Source organism: Pristiophorus japonicus, chromosome X (genome assembly GCF_044704955.1).
Source record: "Pristiophorus japonicus isolate sPriJap1 chromosome X, sPriJap1.hap1, whole genome shotgun sequence".
NCBI lineage: Eukaryota > Metazoa > Chordata > Chondrichthyes > Pristiophoridae > Pristiophorus > Pristiophorus japonicus.
Window position 1 is genome coordinate 4,664,332 of NC_092010.1, and position 16,290 is coordinate 4,680,621.

Here is a 16,290-nt window from a genome sequence, read left to right on the forward strand (position 1 = left end):
GCTGAGACCTTAAACAATTATTTTGCTTCGGTCTTCACAGTGGAAGACACAAAAACCATGCCAAAGATTGCTGGTCACGAGAATGAGGACCTTGAGACAATCACTATCACTAGGGAGGTAGTGCTGGACAGGCTAATGGGACTCAAGGTGGACAAGTCCCCTGGTCCTGATAAAAAGAGATGGCGGAAGTTATAGCAGATGCATTCGTTCTAATCTACCAAAATTCTCTGGACTCTGGGGAGGTACCAGCGGATTGGAAAGCAGCTAATGTAACGCCTCTGTTTAAAAAATGGGGCAGACAAAAGGCAGGTAACTATAGGCCGGTTAGTTTAACATCTGTAGTGGGGAAAATGCTTGAAACTATCATTAAGGAAGAAATAGCGGGACATCTAGATAGGAATAGTGCAATCAAGCAGAAGCAACATGGATTCATGAAGGGGAAATCATGTTTAACTAATTTACTGGAATTCTTTGAGGATATAACGAGCATGATGGATGGAGGTGTACCGATGGATGTGGTGTATTTAGATTTCCAAAAGGCATTCGATAAGGTGCCACACAAAAGATTACTGCAGAAGATAAAGGTACGCGGAGTTAGAGGAAATGTATTGGCATGGATCGACAATTGGCTGGCTAATAGAAAGCAGACAGTCGGGATAAATGGGTCCTTTTCGGGTTGGAAATCGGTGGTTAGCAGTGTGCCACAGGGATCGGTGCTGGGACCACAACTGTTTACAATATACATAGATGACCTGGAAGAGGGGATAGAGGGTAGTGCAACAAAATTTGCAGATGACACAAAGATTAGTGGGAAAGCGGGTTGTGTAGAGGACACAGAAAGGCTGCAAAGAGATTTAGATAGGTTAAGCGAATGGGCTAAGGTTTGGCAGATGGAATACAATGTCGGAAAATGTGAAGTCATCCACCTTGGAAAAAAAAACATTAAAAGGAAATATTATTTGAATGGGGAGAAATTACAACATGCTGCGGTGCAGAGGGACCTGGGGGGTCCTTGTGCATGAATCCCAAAAAGTTAGTTTGTAGGTGCAGCAGGTAATCAGGAAGGCGAATGGAATGTTGGCCTTCAGTGCGAGAGGGATGGAGTACAAAAGCAGGGAGGTCCTGCTGCAATTGTACAGGGTATTGGTGAGGCCGCACCTGGAGTACTGCGTGCAGTTTTGGTCACCTTACTTAAGGAAGGATATACTAGCTTTGGAGGGGGTACAAAGACGATTCACTTGGCTGATTCTGGAGATGAGGGGGTTACCTTATGATGTTAGATTGAGTAGACTGGATCTTTACTCATTGGAGTTCAGAAGGATGAGGGGTGATCTTATAGAAACATTTAAAATAATGAAAGGGATAGACAAGATAGAGGCAGAGAGGTTGTTTCTACTGGTTGGGGAGACTAGAACTAGGGGGCACAGCCTCAAAATACGGGGGAGCCAATTTAAAACCGAGTTGAGAAGGAATTTCTTCTCCCAGAGGTTTGTGAATCTGTGGAATTCTCTGCCCAAGGAAGCAGTTGAGGCGAGCTCATTGAATTGTATTCAAATCACAGATAGATAGATTTTTAACCAATAAGGAAATTAAGGGTTATGGGGAGCGGGTGGGTAAGTGGAGCTGAGTCCACGGCCAGATCAGCCATGATCTTTTTGAATGGCGGAGCAGGCTCGAGGGGCTAGATGGCCTACTCCTGTTCCATGTTTTTATGTTCTTATGTTCTTATAAGCCACCTGGGAAAGCTCACTCCAAAGGGAGACCCCTCGGTCCACTTTATGGAGGTGGAACAGGCAGGGCATATTAATGGGTGCGATAATGCTGAGATGGCAAAGATGCTCCTCCTGTCCCTGGACAGCAAGCTGTACCAGTCCCCCTCTACTGAGAGCAAAAGGGGACAGAGAACATTTGCCGCCATCCAGAAAGACATTTTCGAAGCCATCGGCTGCAATGATGGGAGTCCCTTCTCCAGAGTGGAGAAAACGGTGCAACTCGCAGGGGAAACCCCACAGGCTTTCGCAGACCGACTGTGGCCTGTGTACCAGAGCGCCTGTAGTGGGGACATCGACCGAGATAACTTAAGCCCAGACGAGTTAGCCCACTGGCTCCGAAGCCTAGTAGCTAACAGTTTACCCCAAATAAAAACCAAGGCTGAGGCCTGGTTTGACCCAAGAGACCCCCCAAGCTGCAGAACAGGGAGTGCTTAGGCAACTGACCCGAGCTTACCGGAACAGCAGAGGGACGGAAGAGTTCCAACAAAAGGGAAGGGTTCACGAAATCCGACCTAGCCAGGATAAGAGGGAATGGCGCCATGAGGGGAGGCAACCCCTTTGAGACAAAAAGTACCTGCTTCGGGAGTGGAAAAAGTGGGCACTGGAGAAAGGATTGTAGAAATCCTGAGAAGAATAGCGCAGGAAAGAATTCTCCAGCCCCTGCCCAAAAGACAGACCGAGAAGTCAGTCCCTTCCCACTCGTTTGATACCTTCCTAACTGCCCTCCGAACCATGTTCGATGGCCCTGGGAAGATAGCCACTGCCACCGGTACCGAGATCCCATCTGCCCCCTCCCAACCAAAACCGTGACTAGGACAGGCGCAGCCTGTTCACCTGTATTCCCTCGAGTATGATGCGTGGGGGAGACCGACCGTACAGGGGGAAGTGGAAAAGGTGAAAGGGACTTACCTGCTGGACACCGGTGCCTCAAGCACCCTTGTCTATGCAGCTAACCCCACCGCCTCACCTCTGTCTAGCGGGGTCCCTTACAGCTTGGTGGGTTTCACAGGCACTGAACAGACTGGCTCATTCTCCGTTCCGCTCTCCATTCATTTAGGTATACTCCACACTAAATGGACTTGTGTCCTTATGAAGTGGGAACAGGAAGGGAGAGGGATCCTGGGGGCTGACTTCATCCTAGGCCACGAGATCCTAGTGGATTTAAGAAACCACTATCTTTGGGGGTCAGTCTGCACGGGACAGGAGAGTGAGGTGATGGTTATTGCAGAAACAGGGTAACGGGACGGTGTGCACCATGAAACCAAAGGAGGGTTACGACCTTGAATCACTGGTCAGTAACACTCCAATAGAGCACCAAGAATATGTGAGGGAAAACTTGCAGCTTTTGCCAAGCACAAACACACTGTGGGAGAATAAATGGGGTCGAGGTTAGCATAGATGGGGATCCCATGACCCGACCACAGAAACAGTACAACTTCCCCAGGGAGGCGGAGGCAGACATGGAAACAGCCTTGGGTTCTCTGGTTAAACAGGGGGTATTGAGACCAATAGCTACCCATGTGAACTCTCCATTGTGGCCGGTTAAGAAACCGGACAACTCCTGGAGAGCCACGGTGGACTATTGAGTACTCAACCGTAACATCCCCGCCGGTGCACCCACCGTTGCTGCTGTCGCCGACCTCATTGGAAGTATCCCAGCCTCCGCGACCACCTTCACGGTGCTGGATATTTCCAACGGCTTCTGGTCCATGCCTTTAAAAAGGGAAGATCAGTACAAGTTTGCTTTTACCTTTAAAGGACAGCAATACACTTGGAACGGTCTCCCTCAGGGCTTCCACAACAGCCCCAGTATTTTCCATCAGTGTCTGGCCAACTGTTGAAAGAGTTTCAGCAGACCCCAGCAGCTAGCACAGTATGTGGATGACCTGCTCCTGTTCACCGATGAGTGGGAGGAGCATGGCCCACTGCTGGCTGAACTGCTGGAGCTGCTGAAAGAAGAAGGGTTTAAAGTAAACCCAAGAAAGCACAGATCGGCCTGAAGGAAGTAAAATTCCTGGGACTGGCTGTGCGCGCTGGGGAAAGAGCCATTGACAAAGCTGGAAAGGAAGCAGTGCAGAAGTTACCAGCCCCCAACACAGTAACAGGAGTAAGATCTTTTCTGGGGCTAACCGGGTACTGCAGAGATTTCATTGAGGATTATGCAGCCACCGCAGCCCCTCTGCTCCGACTCCAACACAAGGGAGTGGAGTGGGAATGGGACAAAGGTTGCGCGGTAGCATTTATCCAACTCAAGAAAGACCTGCAGACCGTGCCAGCTCTAGGGGCCATTGATGGGGGTAAAGAGTTTTTCCTGGAGATAGCAGCCAGTGGGGACAGCCTGAGCGCAGTACTGCTTCAAGAGCGGCACGGCCGGCTGAGACCAGTGGTCTACTCCTCCAGGATACTCACAGACATGGAGAAGGGATACTCCAACTGTGAGCGGCACCTCCTAACCACTCACTGGGCTGTGTAAAGATCACTGATCTTCACAGGGGGGGTCCCCTATCACACTCCTTGCCCACCATACGCCCACCCAAATGCTCCAAGATGGGAGAATCAAGGACGGGACCGTGAGTAGTGCTCGCATTGCTCACTGGACCCTGCTCCTCTCTCAAATGGACCCAAGGGTAAGGGGTCTCTGCGAGCCAAGACTCGCAGCCAACATGATCTAACCAGGGACAGCCCACCGGTGTTCCGTAGAAGGGGTATTGGAAATTAACATAGGCTTTCGGCCTGGTTTACACCCCACAGGCCGAGAGATCTATGTGGACTGTTCAAGCACAGTATCTGCGGGTGAACGACTGACAGGCTGCGGACTTTATGACCCCGAGGGATGCATTGCCATGGCGATTAAACTCCCCAGTACTATGAACGGCCAGCATGCTGAACTGTTTGTGATGGTGTACGTAGTCACACACCCCGAAGAATTCCCTACCCCATACATGATTTGCTCGGACAGTATGCTCACATGCAATTTGTGTACGGAGTACCTGGCTATCTGGTCCCGTCACAGATACACATCGCAATTAAGCCCCTACTGGAAAAGATCATTAAAGCCGTAGGGAAGGAAGGGAACATCTACACACAAAGTGAAGGCACATTCCACCACTGAACCCCGTAGTGAGGAAAACCAGCAGGCTGACATGTTGGCCAAGCAAGGTGCCCGCACGAGCAAGCTCTGGGACCCGTACAACCCAGGACCCATTGCAGTGGTTAGGGGCAGGATTGGGACGACAGGTAGGGCAGGGGCAGCTTTGCCCCTGGACCTAAAAACGGTTTAGACCCAAGAGCCCATCCTCAAAACTGTCCTGAACATGCTAGCTAAAGGGGAAAGGATAGACGGCCCATATGGCACCGCAGCAATTGCCATTAAAGAAGGCATGCAGTTCAGGGGAGAGCAATGAGTCGTACTGCAACAACACCGGAGAGAATTCCTCCAGCTGGCCCACGAGGGTCCAGGAGCAGGACACCCCGGACCTGAGACCACTTGGCAATGAGTGGATCAGGCAGGGTGGTGGCCAGGACTCAGGGAAGACGTCTGTGAGTTCTGCACCAGCTGTCTGGTGTGCGCGGCCATCAACCCCGACCCCCAGAAAAAAAAGGTGGCGATGGGACATATCAGGTGGGTAGAGGGACCCTGGCAGTCGATCCAGATCGATTACATCGGGCCGCTACCCACCACCCAGGGAGGCTACAAGTACTGCCTAGTATTAGTGGATGTATGCACCAAATAGGTGGAAGCCTTCCCATGCCGAATAGCCACTGCCCTGGGAACAGCTAGGATCCTGGTCAGAGAAGTGTTCTCTCGATGAGGACTACCACAATATGTGGAGTCCGACCAAGGGAGTCATTTCACTGGCAGGTGATGCAGGAGACCCTTAAGGTAATCGACATCAAAGGAAAATGGAATGTTGCCCACAACCCGCAGTTATCCGGGCTTGTGGAACGTTTAAACCGTACTATCAAAGAAAGGCTGCGCAAAGAGACAGGGGACTCACCCAAGGAGTGGGTAGAGGTCCGACCACTGGTCCTCATGGGGATCCGGGCCAGCCAGTCAAAGAGCACGGGGTACTTCTCATACAAGCTCATTACCGGCAGAGCCATGCGATCCCCCACCCATGTGTTAGCCCCGGTACTCACGGAAGGTCAGCTTAGGGAAGCGAACCGGGACAGCTTTGTCAGGAGTCTGTTTGAACACCTGAGACAGATTCACTGGCAGGCTGCTAACAACATGGGACAACAGCATCGGAGCAACCGACTGCTGCTAGAACCCTGCAAACACCACGAGTGGGAGATAGGGGACCAGGTCATGGTGAGAAACTACGCTAGAGTAGGAGTCTTTGGGGCACTGTACATGGGACCATATCACATTGTCGACAAGGCAAGCCCCATGGTCTGTGCCATAAATATGCTCCGCCATTCAAAGTGGTTCCACATAAACCAGTGCAAACTTTACAACCAGGGGCAGCAGCTAAATGTAAGGGACAGCCAAAAACTGTAAACCACACGAAAGACAGGGACCCCCCAGTCAGCAGCCCCCGACTGTGGAATTCCCACAGGGGACGTGGCAGACCCACAGACTGTACCTAGAGGGGCGGTGGACTGCGTTACTGGAGGAGCTGTCCCCCCCAATCATTTGGGACTCGGACGTGCCCCCAGTAGTCAGAGCCTTAAGAAGGACTCCCCGCACACCACGGCCAAAGACACCGTGGTCACCAGTGTTCCAATGTGAATGGTTCAGCCCCGGGAAAGGGACCAGCCGCGAAAGGGTACCTAAGGTCAGAGACCAGCCTGCGAGCAGGGACACCCAGCCGGTCGCCTCGGGCGACGAGGGACCCCAAGAAGAGATAGCGATGGACCAGCCACCAAGTGGGAGTCCCCAGCCCACAGCCCTCGACGTGGCAGAACCCCCAGGGGACAAACCGAACCAGGCAGCCACCCCCAGAGGAGCGGTGTGCTGCAGCATCGGAGGGGACATTCCACCGATAGTGTGGGACTCAAACCCACCTCCGGTCAGGACACTCTGGGTCCAGCGGTGCAGTCCGATTTACTACCGCTCCCACTGGAAACCCAAAGAAGAAAGAAAGAAGGCAGGAATTAACCTGGCCACCCGGAGAAGGGTGGCAGATGTACATAGATAGTACTATATGAATTTAAGAATGTTTACTGAGTAATTCAGAGTAGTGTAAGATTATCTATATAATGATAGTGATATATGTATTAGTACTGGGGTAAGGAAGAGAATCTATCTGTGCAGCTATTAAAAGAAGCACAGGCCGGGTAACACCCGGGAGTAAGAAGAATTCACCGGTAGAACTATTAATGGAAGCACCGGTAAGATAACAAGTAAAACGGCTGTGAGATAAAAATTAAAAGCAGACATCAGTCCATAAGGAACTGAATAAGACAGCCAGTCGATTAAAGACTACACTATGTCTGAAAGGAACGAGAGCCCAAATTGGAACTCGGTCACCTTTGTCAAGCCAGAGAGCTTTCTCAGGGCCAGACAATCTGTTTTCTGTGCCCCGACAGGAAAGAGATCAACATGAAAAGGATCCTGTTCCTGCTCGCCCTGATAAGGATGAGCAGCGGCGACTGTGGAGACGTGGACGAATCCCTCATTTACGGGTGTTCAGGAGAAAGAACGTAATCGCCGGGGGTGGCACCCCAGGCGTGGAAGAACTCACCCTTTACACCGAGGGAAGATGGTCAGGGTGGCTGGGATCTAATTCTACCCGCTACTCCAGCCAGGAAGGTTTTACCTACGGGGAGGCCTCAGTTCCATGCCCCCGGATACGGATACGAGGGAAAACGTGTATGTTTGACTTGCAAAGGGAACATTCCCCTGGGAAGATGGTGCTGGCTGAGAAAGCTCAGCAAGGATGCATGGGACCAGGAATCGGATTGGGAAAGACTCGGTAATGATACGTACCACACCATCACGGGGACACAGGGAGGAGTAGAAGTGTGTTGGGACAAGTGGTGGGAATCCGAACAAGGAATTTACGTTTGCATGCGGGGATCAGAGAGTATTTGTCCCGCAGGCATATCGATCGCCTTCGCCAGGCAATGGCAAGATGAAGGGGAAGGGATGGGGTGGGACTCTAGCCTACACGGGTGCGTGGTCCCACACTCCCCACTCCCAATTAATGCCACCGAACTAAGAGCACACATTCAGAAACCCCTGCCCACAACCCCGCCAATACACACAGTAATAGAAAGGTGCCCTACCACCACCAAGGGACCAGGGAATGGATTAGTATTGGTACTAACCGAAAAGGTGTTATACCAGGGGGTACATTATGCAGTAGCTTCAGTAATATTAAACCTTACCGAGGTACACCTGCCTGCATGGTGCCCAAAGGAAACAGAGGTGCTATACCAGACCCTACTTAGAGAAATGTTCAGGAAATTTTATGAGTTAGACTTTGGAAATGTAGACAAAGCAGACCTAAACGCGAGGGACACCATGGGCTCAGGGAGACCTAGAAGGGGAATCATAAATGATGTTTTCACTGTCTACAATACAGCATCCTCTGTAATAAATAGCCTAGATGACATAGCACTACAAACACAGATAAACGGTTTAAAGACCCAATTGAGGAAAATCCTTAAACAAGAGAACACAGTAGTAGGTTCAGAACTACACGAGGATCAGACTATGACTGTCCATTTAAAGGAAATAGTGGCTGAGCTGGAAAAACATGCACAGACAGTGAATGCATTCATACAGGAGGATAGGAATGTTTCGGACCAGGCTGCACAGAACGAGGTGTGCGTGCTGTATGGGACATGGTTGTTGGGCGAGGGCTACAACAACCTGCAGGATTTAAAATAAGGTTTAGTCCCCTCCTGGATCAGCACCAAGCACCTCGCAGCCCTCCACCCGTACAGCAATTCACTAAGCCCGTGCCAGCTACACCGAGCCTCTGAAGCCTACCCTGTCCCAGTAGACTGTGGGAAATCTAAACACACCATTATGGGAATCGTACTAAGGATGCCGGTCAAGGATGGGACATCCCGACCCACACCGGTATACTGGGTGGAGAACATTGGAGTTATTCAGAGAGGTGCACACATTCGTTTCGTTGTGGTCCCTCCCAATGTCATAAAGAGGGAGCACGTTGTAACGGGTACTGACCTCTTCGGGTGCCGGAGCCAGGATGCACACATAATACTGTGTCCCCAGCACTTGAAGGCCCATTCTAAATCATAAGGTGGGTTTAAAGCTGCTGGCACACAGCCTATTAACTGCACCATGGAGGTACTGGCACAAGACTATGTCCCTCCACAGGTAGCATACATAGGGGCTGGGACATATTGTGTCACCACCAGTGCGCCCCACTACCAACATGGACACTTCTGGTGTCCGGTAAGTGACAGCAGTTTTTGCTTCAAACCTGAGGCATCAGTTCAAGTGGCCCAGGAACAGATTGTTCCCATTCCTGAACCCTCCACTGTCCACCTCACTGTGAAGGAAAACATTACAAACCTGCAGGATTATGTTGTACATTTTGGCTATGCAATTCCCCCTCTACCCGAACATCTCACCGCTCTGCTAAAAGCTGTAATTATCTCATAAAAACACTTCTACACTCTAGAACAGAAAACAATTGAGATAGGGAAAAAGATTCTCGAGACCACAATTCCGCCTTGGTGGGACCTTTTCAGAAATATAGAGGTCCCAGTCTGGATCCGAATCGCTTCCTACACTTTAGTTATGTGTCAACTCGCGATTATTCTTTACTTATGGTGTCTCACTTGCCGAGTGAAACGCAGAGGCCGTCAGGTCAGGCACCAAAGGGTGCTGTACGCTCCTTGGCCGAACTTGGGAATCGCGCAGGGATGGGTGTTACCATACTACCATGTTTAATTGTGTTTGACTGTATACCGTTACCTGCTGTAAACCACAAAATATCGAGTGTTGTAAGAGTATTATTAAAATGTGTTTGACTATGTACCTTTGTTTTGCGAAACTTAAAGTTGTGTTTGACTAAGATACCGTTACTTTACTGTGAAAACCGAGTAAAAGAGGGGCATCGTACCATCTCTGTGCTGTAACCGAATTGTAGTGATTGTATTCGCCTGTGTATTGCATTGCATTTTAAAGGGGGATGCACCTTAATGTTTGCTAGTATAAATGCAGGGAAGGTTGACTCTCGGGATCAGGATTTTGCTTACCTTGTTTGACATTCAAAGAGCGTAGCACAATTTGCGCACAGAAAGATCTGAAGGGTGCATAATTCACGAGAACCCCCCCCGCCGCCCCTCCCCCCCCTGCCCCCACCGCCCCCCCCCCCACAGTGTTTGGGCTCATTCGAAAGGAAATTTAATTTGGGACTACCTACCGGAAAGTCCTAAAGTGCTTATGGAAGAAACTACGAACTTTAATCGAATTTTGGATTTTTACAAGACAAATTCAATTCTGTGGGCGGGCCTAAGGAACTAACAGGAGCCAAATGGATTATTGGAACTGTCTGGGTGTTAGGACTAAAGTATCTTGTCTGGAGAATTGGGTATTCGAGAATCCTTCTCCACAAGTGACATTAACATTACAACAAATAACCCAGAGATAGTTAACCATCAACCTGAATCTGGAAAACCGTTTCAGCATATACATAACAAAAAGGCCCAATCCAGCCGCTATGTAAATACTAAGCACAAAAGGACATTGCGATTACCAAGCTAATATTTCCATCAGGAAACAGTTTGAGATGATCAGCCCACCCGAGACATATTAACTTTTAACGAGCCCGCCAAAATATTACAAAGAAATGTCAAGCCTGCCAAATTTAAACAAAGAATCCTGGACTGATTCGGCGTGAAGATTAGAACAGCTCAAACCATATAACTGTCCCCCTGTTTCAACCAAGGGTATGCCATACTACACCAGGTGCTATATTGCGAATATGCCATCAAGAAGGGAGAGAAACCAACGTGACAGTTGAAAACTAACTTCTCCAGCCACAAAGCCCTGAAGTCGAAAAGGAAGGAAGAACATCACCATCGCGGCAGCAACCGACCACAGCCAACGTGGTACTACCAAAACCACCGCGATCGACCAAACTCAAAACAAAACTCCAACAGAAAGAAACCGAAGAATCGAAAGGTTCCACTCTACAATCTACCGAATATACTCGCGTATCATGCGACTTTTGAAGACCTAAATTGTAACCTAAATTTGGGGGGTCGCATGATACGCGAGATACAAAATTTGCGGGTGTGAAGTGCTGGCCAAGATTAGGCTGTTAGTCTGTTAAGCAGACCGTATCCACGCTGAATCTCGGCAGGTATCTCCTGGGCTGGATTGCAGCCTCTATTGTCGCTTGTACTGTATCGGGGGGGATGAGAGAGAGTCGCGGAGGTCGGGGGGGGAGAGAGAGTCGCGGAGGTCGGGGCGGGAGGGGGGGGGGGGGGAGGAAAGAGACCGGACCGGATCCGACCTGACCCCCGCTCTCCCTACCCCAGCGAACCGACCTCCGCTCCCCCAACTCCCCCCCCACCCGGCAACCCGACCTCCACTTCCCCCCGGTGACCCAACCCGACCTCCTCTTCACCCCCCCCCCCACCCCCCCGGCGACCCGACCTCCGCCACCCACAACTCCCTCTGAAGTTTGCTGCATTATTAGAGGCTCCATCTATCTCAGCCCATGCTCTTTTTACCCGCAAACACAGTAGAGGCTGTGGCTGAACGATGCTAGTCAAGCCAGCTGGAACGATTGCTGTATCGGTGTTCGATTCGCGAACAGCTTTCACAGCAGAATCCACTCGATGTTTCATGTTAAGGTCTGTATTCGATCTCAAAAAAGTGACTCGCATGATAGGGGTCGCATGATACACGAGATCGCAGGATACGCGAGTATATACGGTAAGTCCTGACTACCAACAGGTGAAAACATTACCTAAAGAGACTTTGAACCTATTTCTAACGAAGAAAACCGGGTACTTACCCCATAGAGCCAAAACGCGCCCTACCTCATCAGCGGACTCAACCCAACTAAAGATCGCTCAGTAAGAAGTCTTCTCCGACATTCAGGGTACGGCAAGCAGAACCTACAGAATCCAACGAACCCCGAAATCGCGAAGTACCACCAACTGACCAGAAAGGATTGGTAAGCATAGTCCCTGCCTGTCCTGGAGTCTAACCTAGCTAGGATTAGGAATTGGGAGGTGGGAGGTGTAATTTTTACTGTAACCCCTTTGAATGTGTATTGTTCTTTATTCGTGTGATTATAAGCTTGACATTGTATTTTCTTGTCTGCAATAAAATCAAAGTTCTTTTGCACCAAACCAGTTGTGCTTTGCACTTTATTACATCCCCCAAATAAAGCCAGAGTCGAGAACCCAAGGGAGTGGGAGCGATTCGAACCGCTCAAGGTCAGAGGTGAACCTGACCCCCGGGACCACCCCTTACAGATCCCACAAACAGATACGAGATAAATGGTCTGGTGATGGGATTGTTCTCATGCATCTCAACAGGCAGACAAGAAAGATTTACATTTATATAGCGCATTTAATGACCACTAGACGTCTCAAAGCGCTTTACAGCCAATAAAGTACTTTAGAAGTGTCGGCATTGTTGTAATGTGGGAAACGCAGCAGCCATTTGTGCACAGCAAGCTCCCACAAAGAGCAGTGTGATAATGATCAGATAATCTGTTTTCGTTATGTTGACTGAGGGATAAATATTGGCCAGGACACAAGGACAAAGTTTAGCACGGTTTGGAAGATGACACCTCTGACAGTGTAGCACTCCCTCAGTGCAGTGTCAGCCTGGATTATGTGCTCAAGTATCTGGTGTGGGACATGAACCCCCAACCTCTGACTCGGAGGTGAGAATACTCACTACTGAGCGAAGGCTGACAGGGGTTATCATATTTTCGGACACGGAAATACTGCCCCAACCCCCTCTCCTCCCTCATCTAGTGAGGTTTTCATGCATTGCCTCCAAAGTGATATTTTCTACCAATCTGCCTGCCGAGGGAATGTGACACCCCCACCCCCTGTCGACGCAGTGTTACACTCTCCCACCCCCTGTCGACGCAGTGTTACACTCTCCCATTTCCCCCTGTCGACGCAGTGTTACACTCTCCCATTTCCCCCTCTCTCATCACAATCACAAAATACTACAGATGCTGGAATCCGAAACAGAAAGTGCTGGAAGTTATGGTCTGAAACTTCTGTCCCTATTGTTTCAGGCACCAGCTGTTTGTGATTCTGCCATCCCCATTGGCAACATTTAATCATTCCTGCCTTCCACCCGATCACAGACCGTCCCTTTTGTTCATTCCTCCCCTCCCCCCTTTCCCTGCCTCTGCACCTGCTTCAAACCTGTTACATCTCTGACATTTCCAGTTCTGACAAAGGGTCTCAGACCTGAAACGTTAACTGTTTCTCTCAGCACAGATGCTGCCTGGCCTGCTGAGTGTTTCCAGCATTTTCTGTATCTGTCCCCTCTCTCATTCTCCCTTCCACACCTTGGTCCCGTCATTCCCCCATTCTCCAACCTTGCTTGACCTGAGACTGCCCAATGCCAGGGAAAATAGACTACTTTTTATCCATTTTATAGGTCTTATAAATATAAATATTTTTTGAATATTGATGTTATTAGAAAACTTACTTGGATTCGCTCAAGCTGAATAATTGAGCATTTATAAAGATACAATGAGCATCATTGCACTGTTGGGGTCACTGGCAACTCCCAGCCAGCTCCCCTGCTCTTTTATTCAACACTTGCTGTTTAATTTTCTTTCCCCTGTTTTAACAAAGCTGATTTTCACACTGGTTTATAACAATACTTAAAAGGGTATTGATGTACACCTTGTTCCTTGGAGGATTTCACAGACTGAATACATGAACCGTGAAACATTAGACAGTAATCTTTAAATGGACATGCCCTATTGATGATCCCTCACCACTTCCACAGGAGGAGGCTCGAAATTCACAAAATTAACATCTGAAGAGCCCTGCTTCAATACTGAAATAATCATTTGTACTTCCAAAATAAACTTTGAGATGTTTCAATACACTGACAATTTCTCCTTCTTCCTTCTCCAGCAGGACAACAAGTGCACCGAGATGAGTGCCATCCTTGCCCTCATTGCAATGTTGCATTTACTTATGCACATTTTCTCCAGAAGCACATCAGAAGACATCCTGAATCGGGTGGGCAGATTTCAGCCGGGCAATCTTCTCCACCGAGCACAAAATATCTTTTGCAATGGGAAAGTGGGCAGCGATCGTTTGCACAATCTGTCCAAAACAGAGAAACTAAAAAATCAGGAGATCTTCACCTACACCAGTGGATCCACACAGGAGAGAGGCCGTATAAATGCACTGAATGTGGAAAGAGTTTCACACAGGCAGGGAGCCTCCATAGACACCAGTGGATCCACACAGGAGAGAGACTGTATAAATGCACTGAATGTGGAGAGAGTTTTACATGGGCAGGGCACCTCCATACACACCAGTGGATCCACACAGGAGAGAGGCCGTATAAATGTACGGAATGTGGAGAGAGTTTCACACGGGCAGGGAGCCTCCATAGACACCAGCGGATCCACACAGGAGAGAGACAGTATAAATGCACTGAATGTAGAGAGAGTTTCACACGGGCAGGGAGCCTCCATAGACACCAGCGGATCCACACAGGAGAGAGGCCGTATAAATGTACTGAATGTGGAGAGAGTTTCACAGTGTCAAGTAACCTCCATAGACACCAGCGGATCCACACAGGAGAGAGACAGTATAAATGCACTGAATGTGGAGAGAGTTTCACACGGGCAGGGAACCTCCATAGACACCAGTGGATCCACACAGGAGAGAGACAGTATAAATGCACTGAATGTGGAGAGAGTTTCACACGGGCAGGGAACCTCCATAGACACCAGCGGATCCACACAGGAGAGAGGCCGTATAAATGTAATGAATGTGGAAAGAGTTTCACAGAGTCAGGGCACCTCCATACACACCAGCGGATCCACACAGGAGAGAGGCGGTATAAATGTAGAGAACGGTAACCAATTTATAATTTTACTGATTTTGAATTTTTCTTTCTATTTGAATGGCCTTCAATAATCACTTGTTACCTCAAACATTACTCATATTTATACTTCTTACCTTTCACTCTTTATGATAATATTTGTGTGGATTAAGATGGAATATAAGGATAAATTCCATGATGTCTCACTGCCCGTGAGGGTTGGAGATTTGGGACTGTGTTGTTGTAGTCTAATGTCTGACCCTCTTGCTCTGAAATTGTATCTTCCAATTGCGTTTTCAAAATGTTCCCTCTGATATAAACTGCAGCATCTTCAGAATGTGTTTAATCTCCGAGAATCTTTGTCCCACCGAGCTGTCACAGCCCCTTTAATCTGATGGTGAGAGATCGCTGGGATCGATGCTGTCTTTATGCAGTCTGGTTACATCTGCGTTGGTAAAGGTGCCTATCACAAAATATACTGTGTTAATAAATATAGCGACTGAAAAATTATGTTCCATGAGATTTCGTGAACAGATGTTCAGTAAAATGCTGTTATTGTAGTTTTCAAAGTTTAAGAAAGTGTCGACAAAAGTTTAAGCAGAATCTGAAGCTGAAAATTGAAAAGTTGGATGTGTTGAAACGTATAATATATTTGACAGACTCGACGGGTTGAAATGTGCTTTAATTTGTATTATTCTGGATTGTATTTTAAATATTTCCATACAAACTGATTGAGCTGCGTCTACATTGTCCTAGTAAAATCTATGTTGATGTACAGTGTTATTCGAACATTATTAAACAAGCAAATTGTGATCTGATTAATTGTCATTGAGCAGTTTATTTAACTCTGATATATTTTACCCTCTAGCCAGTTTTCGATAGCGGTCGAGGGCACAAAATTGTGCTTTGTCAGTCTGAGGCGGTGTTAAAGCGATGAGACGGTTGTGTAATACAACGGCAGGAAAGGATATACTGGACAATGATCACCAGCAGGAACTCTGTCTGATTTAGCCTACTGTAACCCAGGGGTCACTGGGTGGTAATCAGGAACAGGAACCCTGGATAATTTCCACTCTCTCCAACACAGGGGTCCAGTGGACAGTGATCAGGAATAGGACCCCTGTCTGATCCCTCTGAACTGCCCCATCAAACACTCCATGGTACCCTACAGCACGGGTTAGATACAGACGAACATTCACTTTGCACTGTTCCACCAATCCCTGCCACGACAGGATTGCACAGTCTCGATACAGAGTAAAGTTCCCTCTACACTGTCCCATCAAACACTCCCAGGGCAGGGATAGCACGGGGTTAGATACAGAGTAAAGCTCCCTCTACACTGTCCCATCAAACACTCCCAGGGCAGGTACAGCATGGGTTAGATACAGAGTAAAGCTCCCTCTACACTGTCCCATCAAACACTCCCAGGGCAGGTATAGCACGGGGTTAGATACAGAGTAAAGCTCCCTCTACACTGTCCCATCAAACACTCCCAGGGCAGGTACAGCATGGGTTAGATACAGAGTAAAGCTCCCT

General features: G+C 48.7%; 1 protein-coding gene across 1 annotated transcript in view; it reads left to right on the forward strand.

Annotated features, from left to right (window-relative positions):
• LOC139240785 (zinc finger protein 419-like) overlaps positions 1-14,835 on the forward strand; it is a 70,393-nt gene extending 55,558 nt beyond the window's left edge. The window contains exons 10-12 of the mRNA XM_070869261.1: positions 5,635-5,840; positions 7,305-7,418; positions 13,813-14,835. Of these exons, the coding sequence (XP_070725362.1) occupies positions 5,635-5,840; positions 7,305-7,418; positions 13,813-14,791 (1,299 nt within the window). The 3' untranslated portion in view covers positions 14,792-14,835. The remainder of the gene's footprint in view (positions 1-5,634; positions 5,841-7,304; positions 7,419-13,812) is intronic.
• Positions 14,836-16,290: the final 1,455 nt, after the last annotated feature.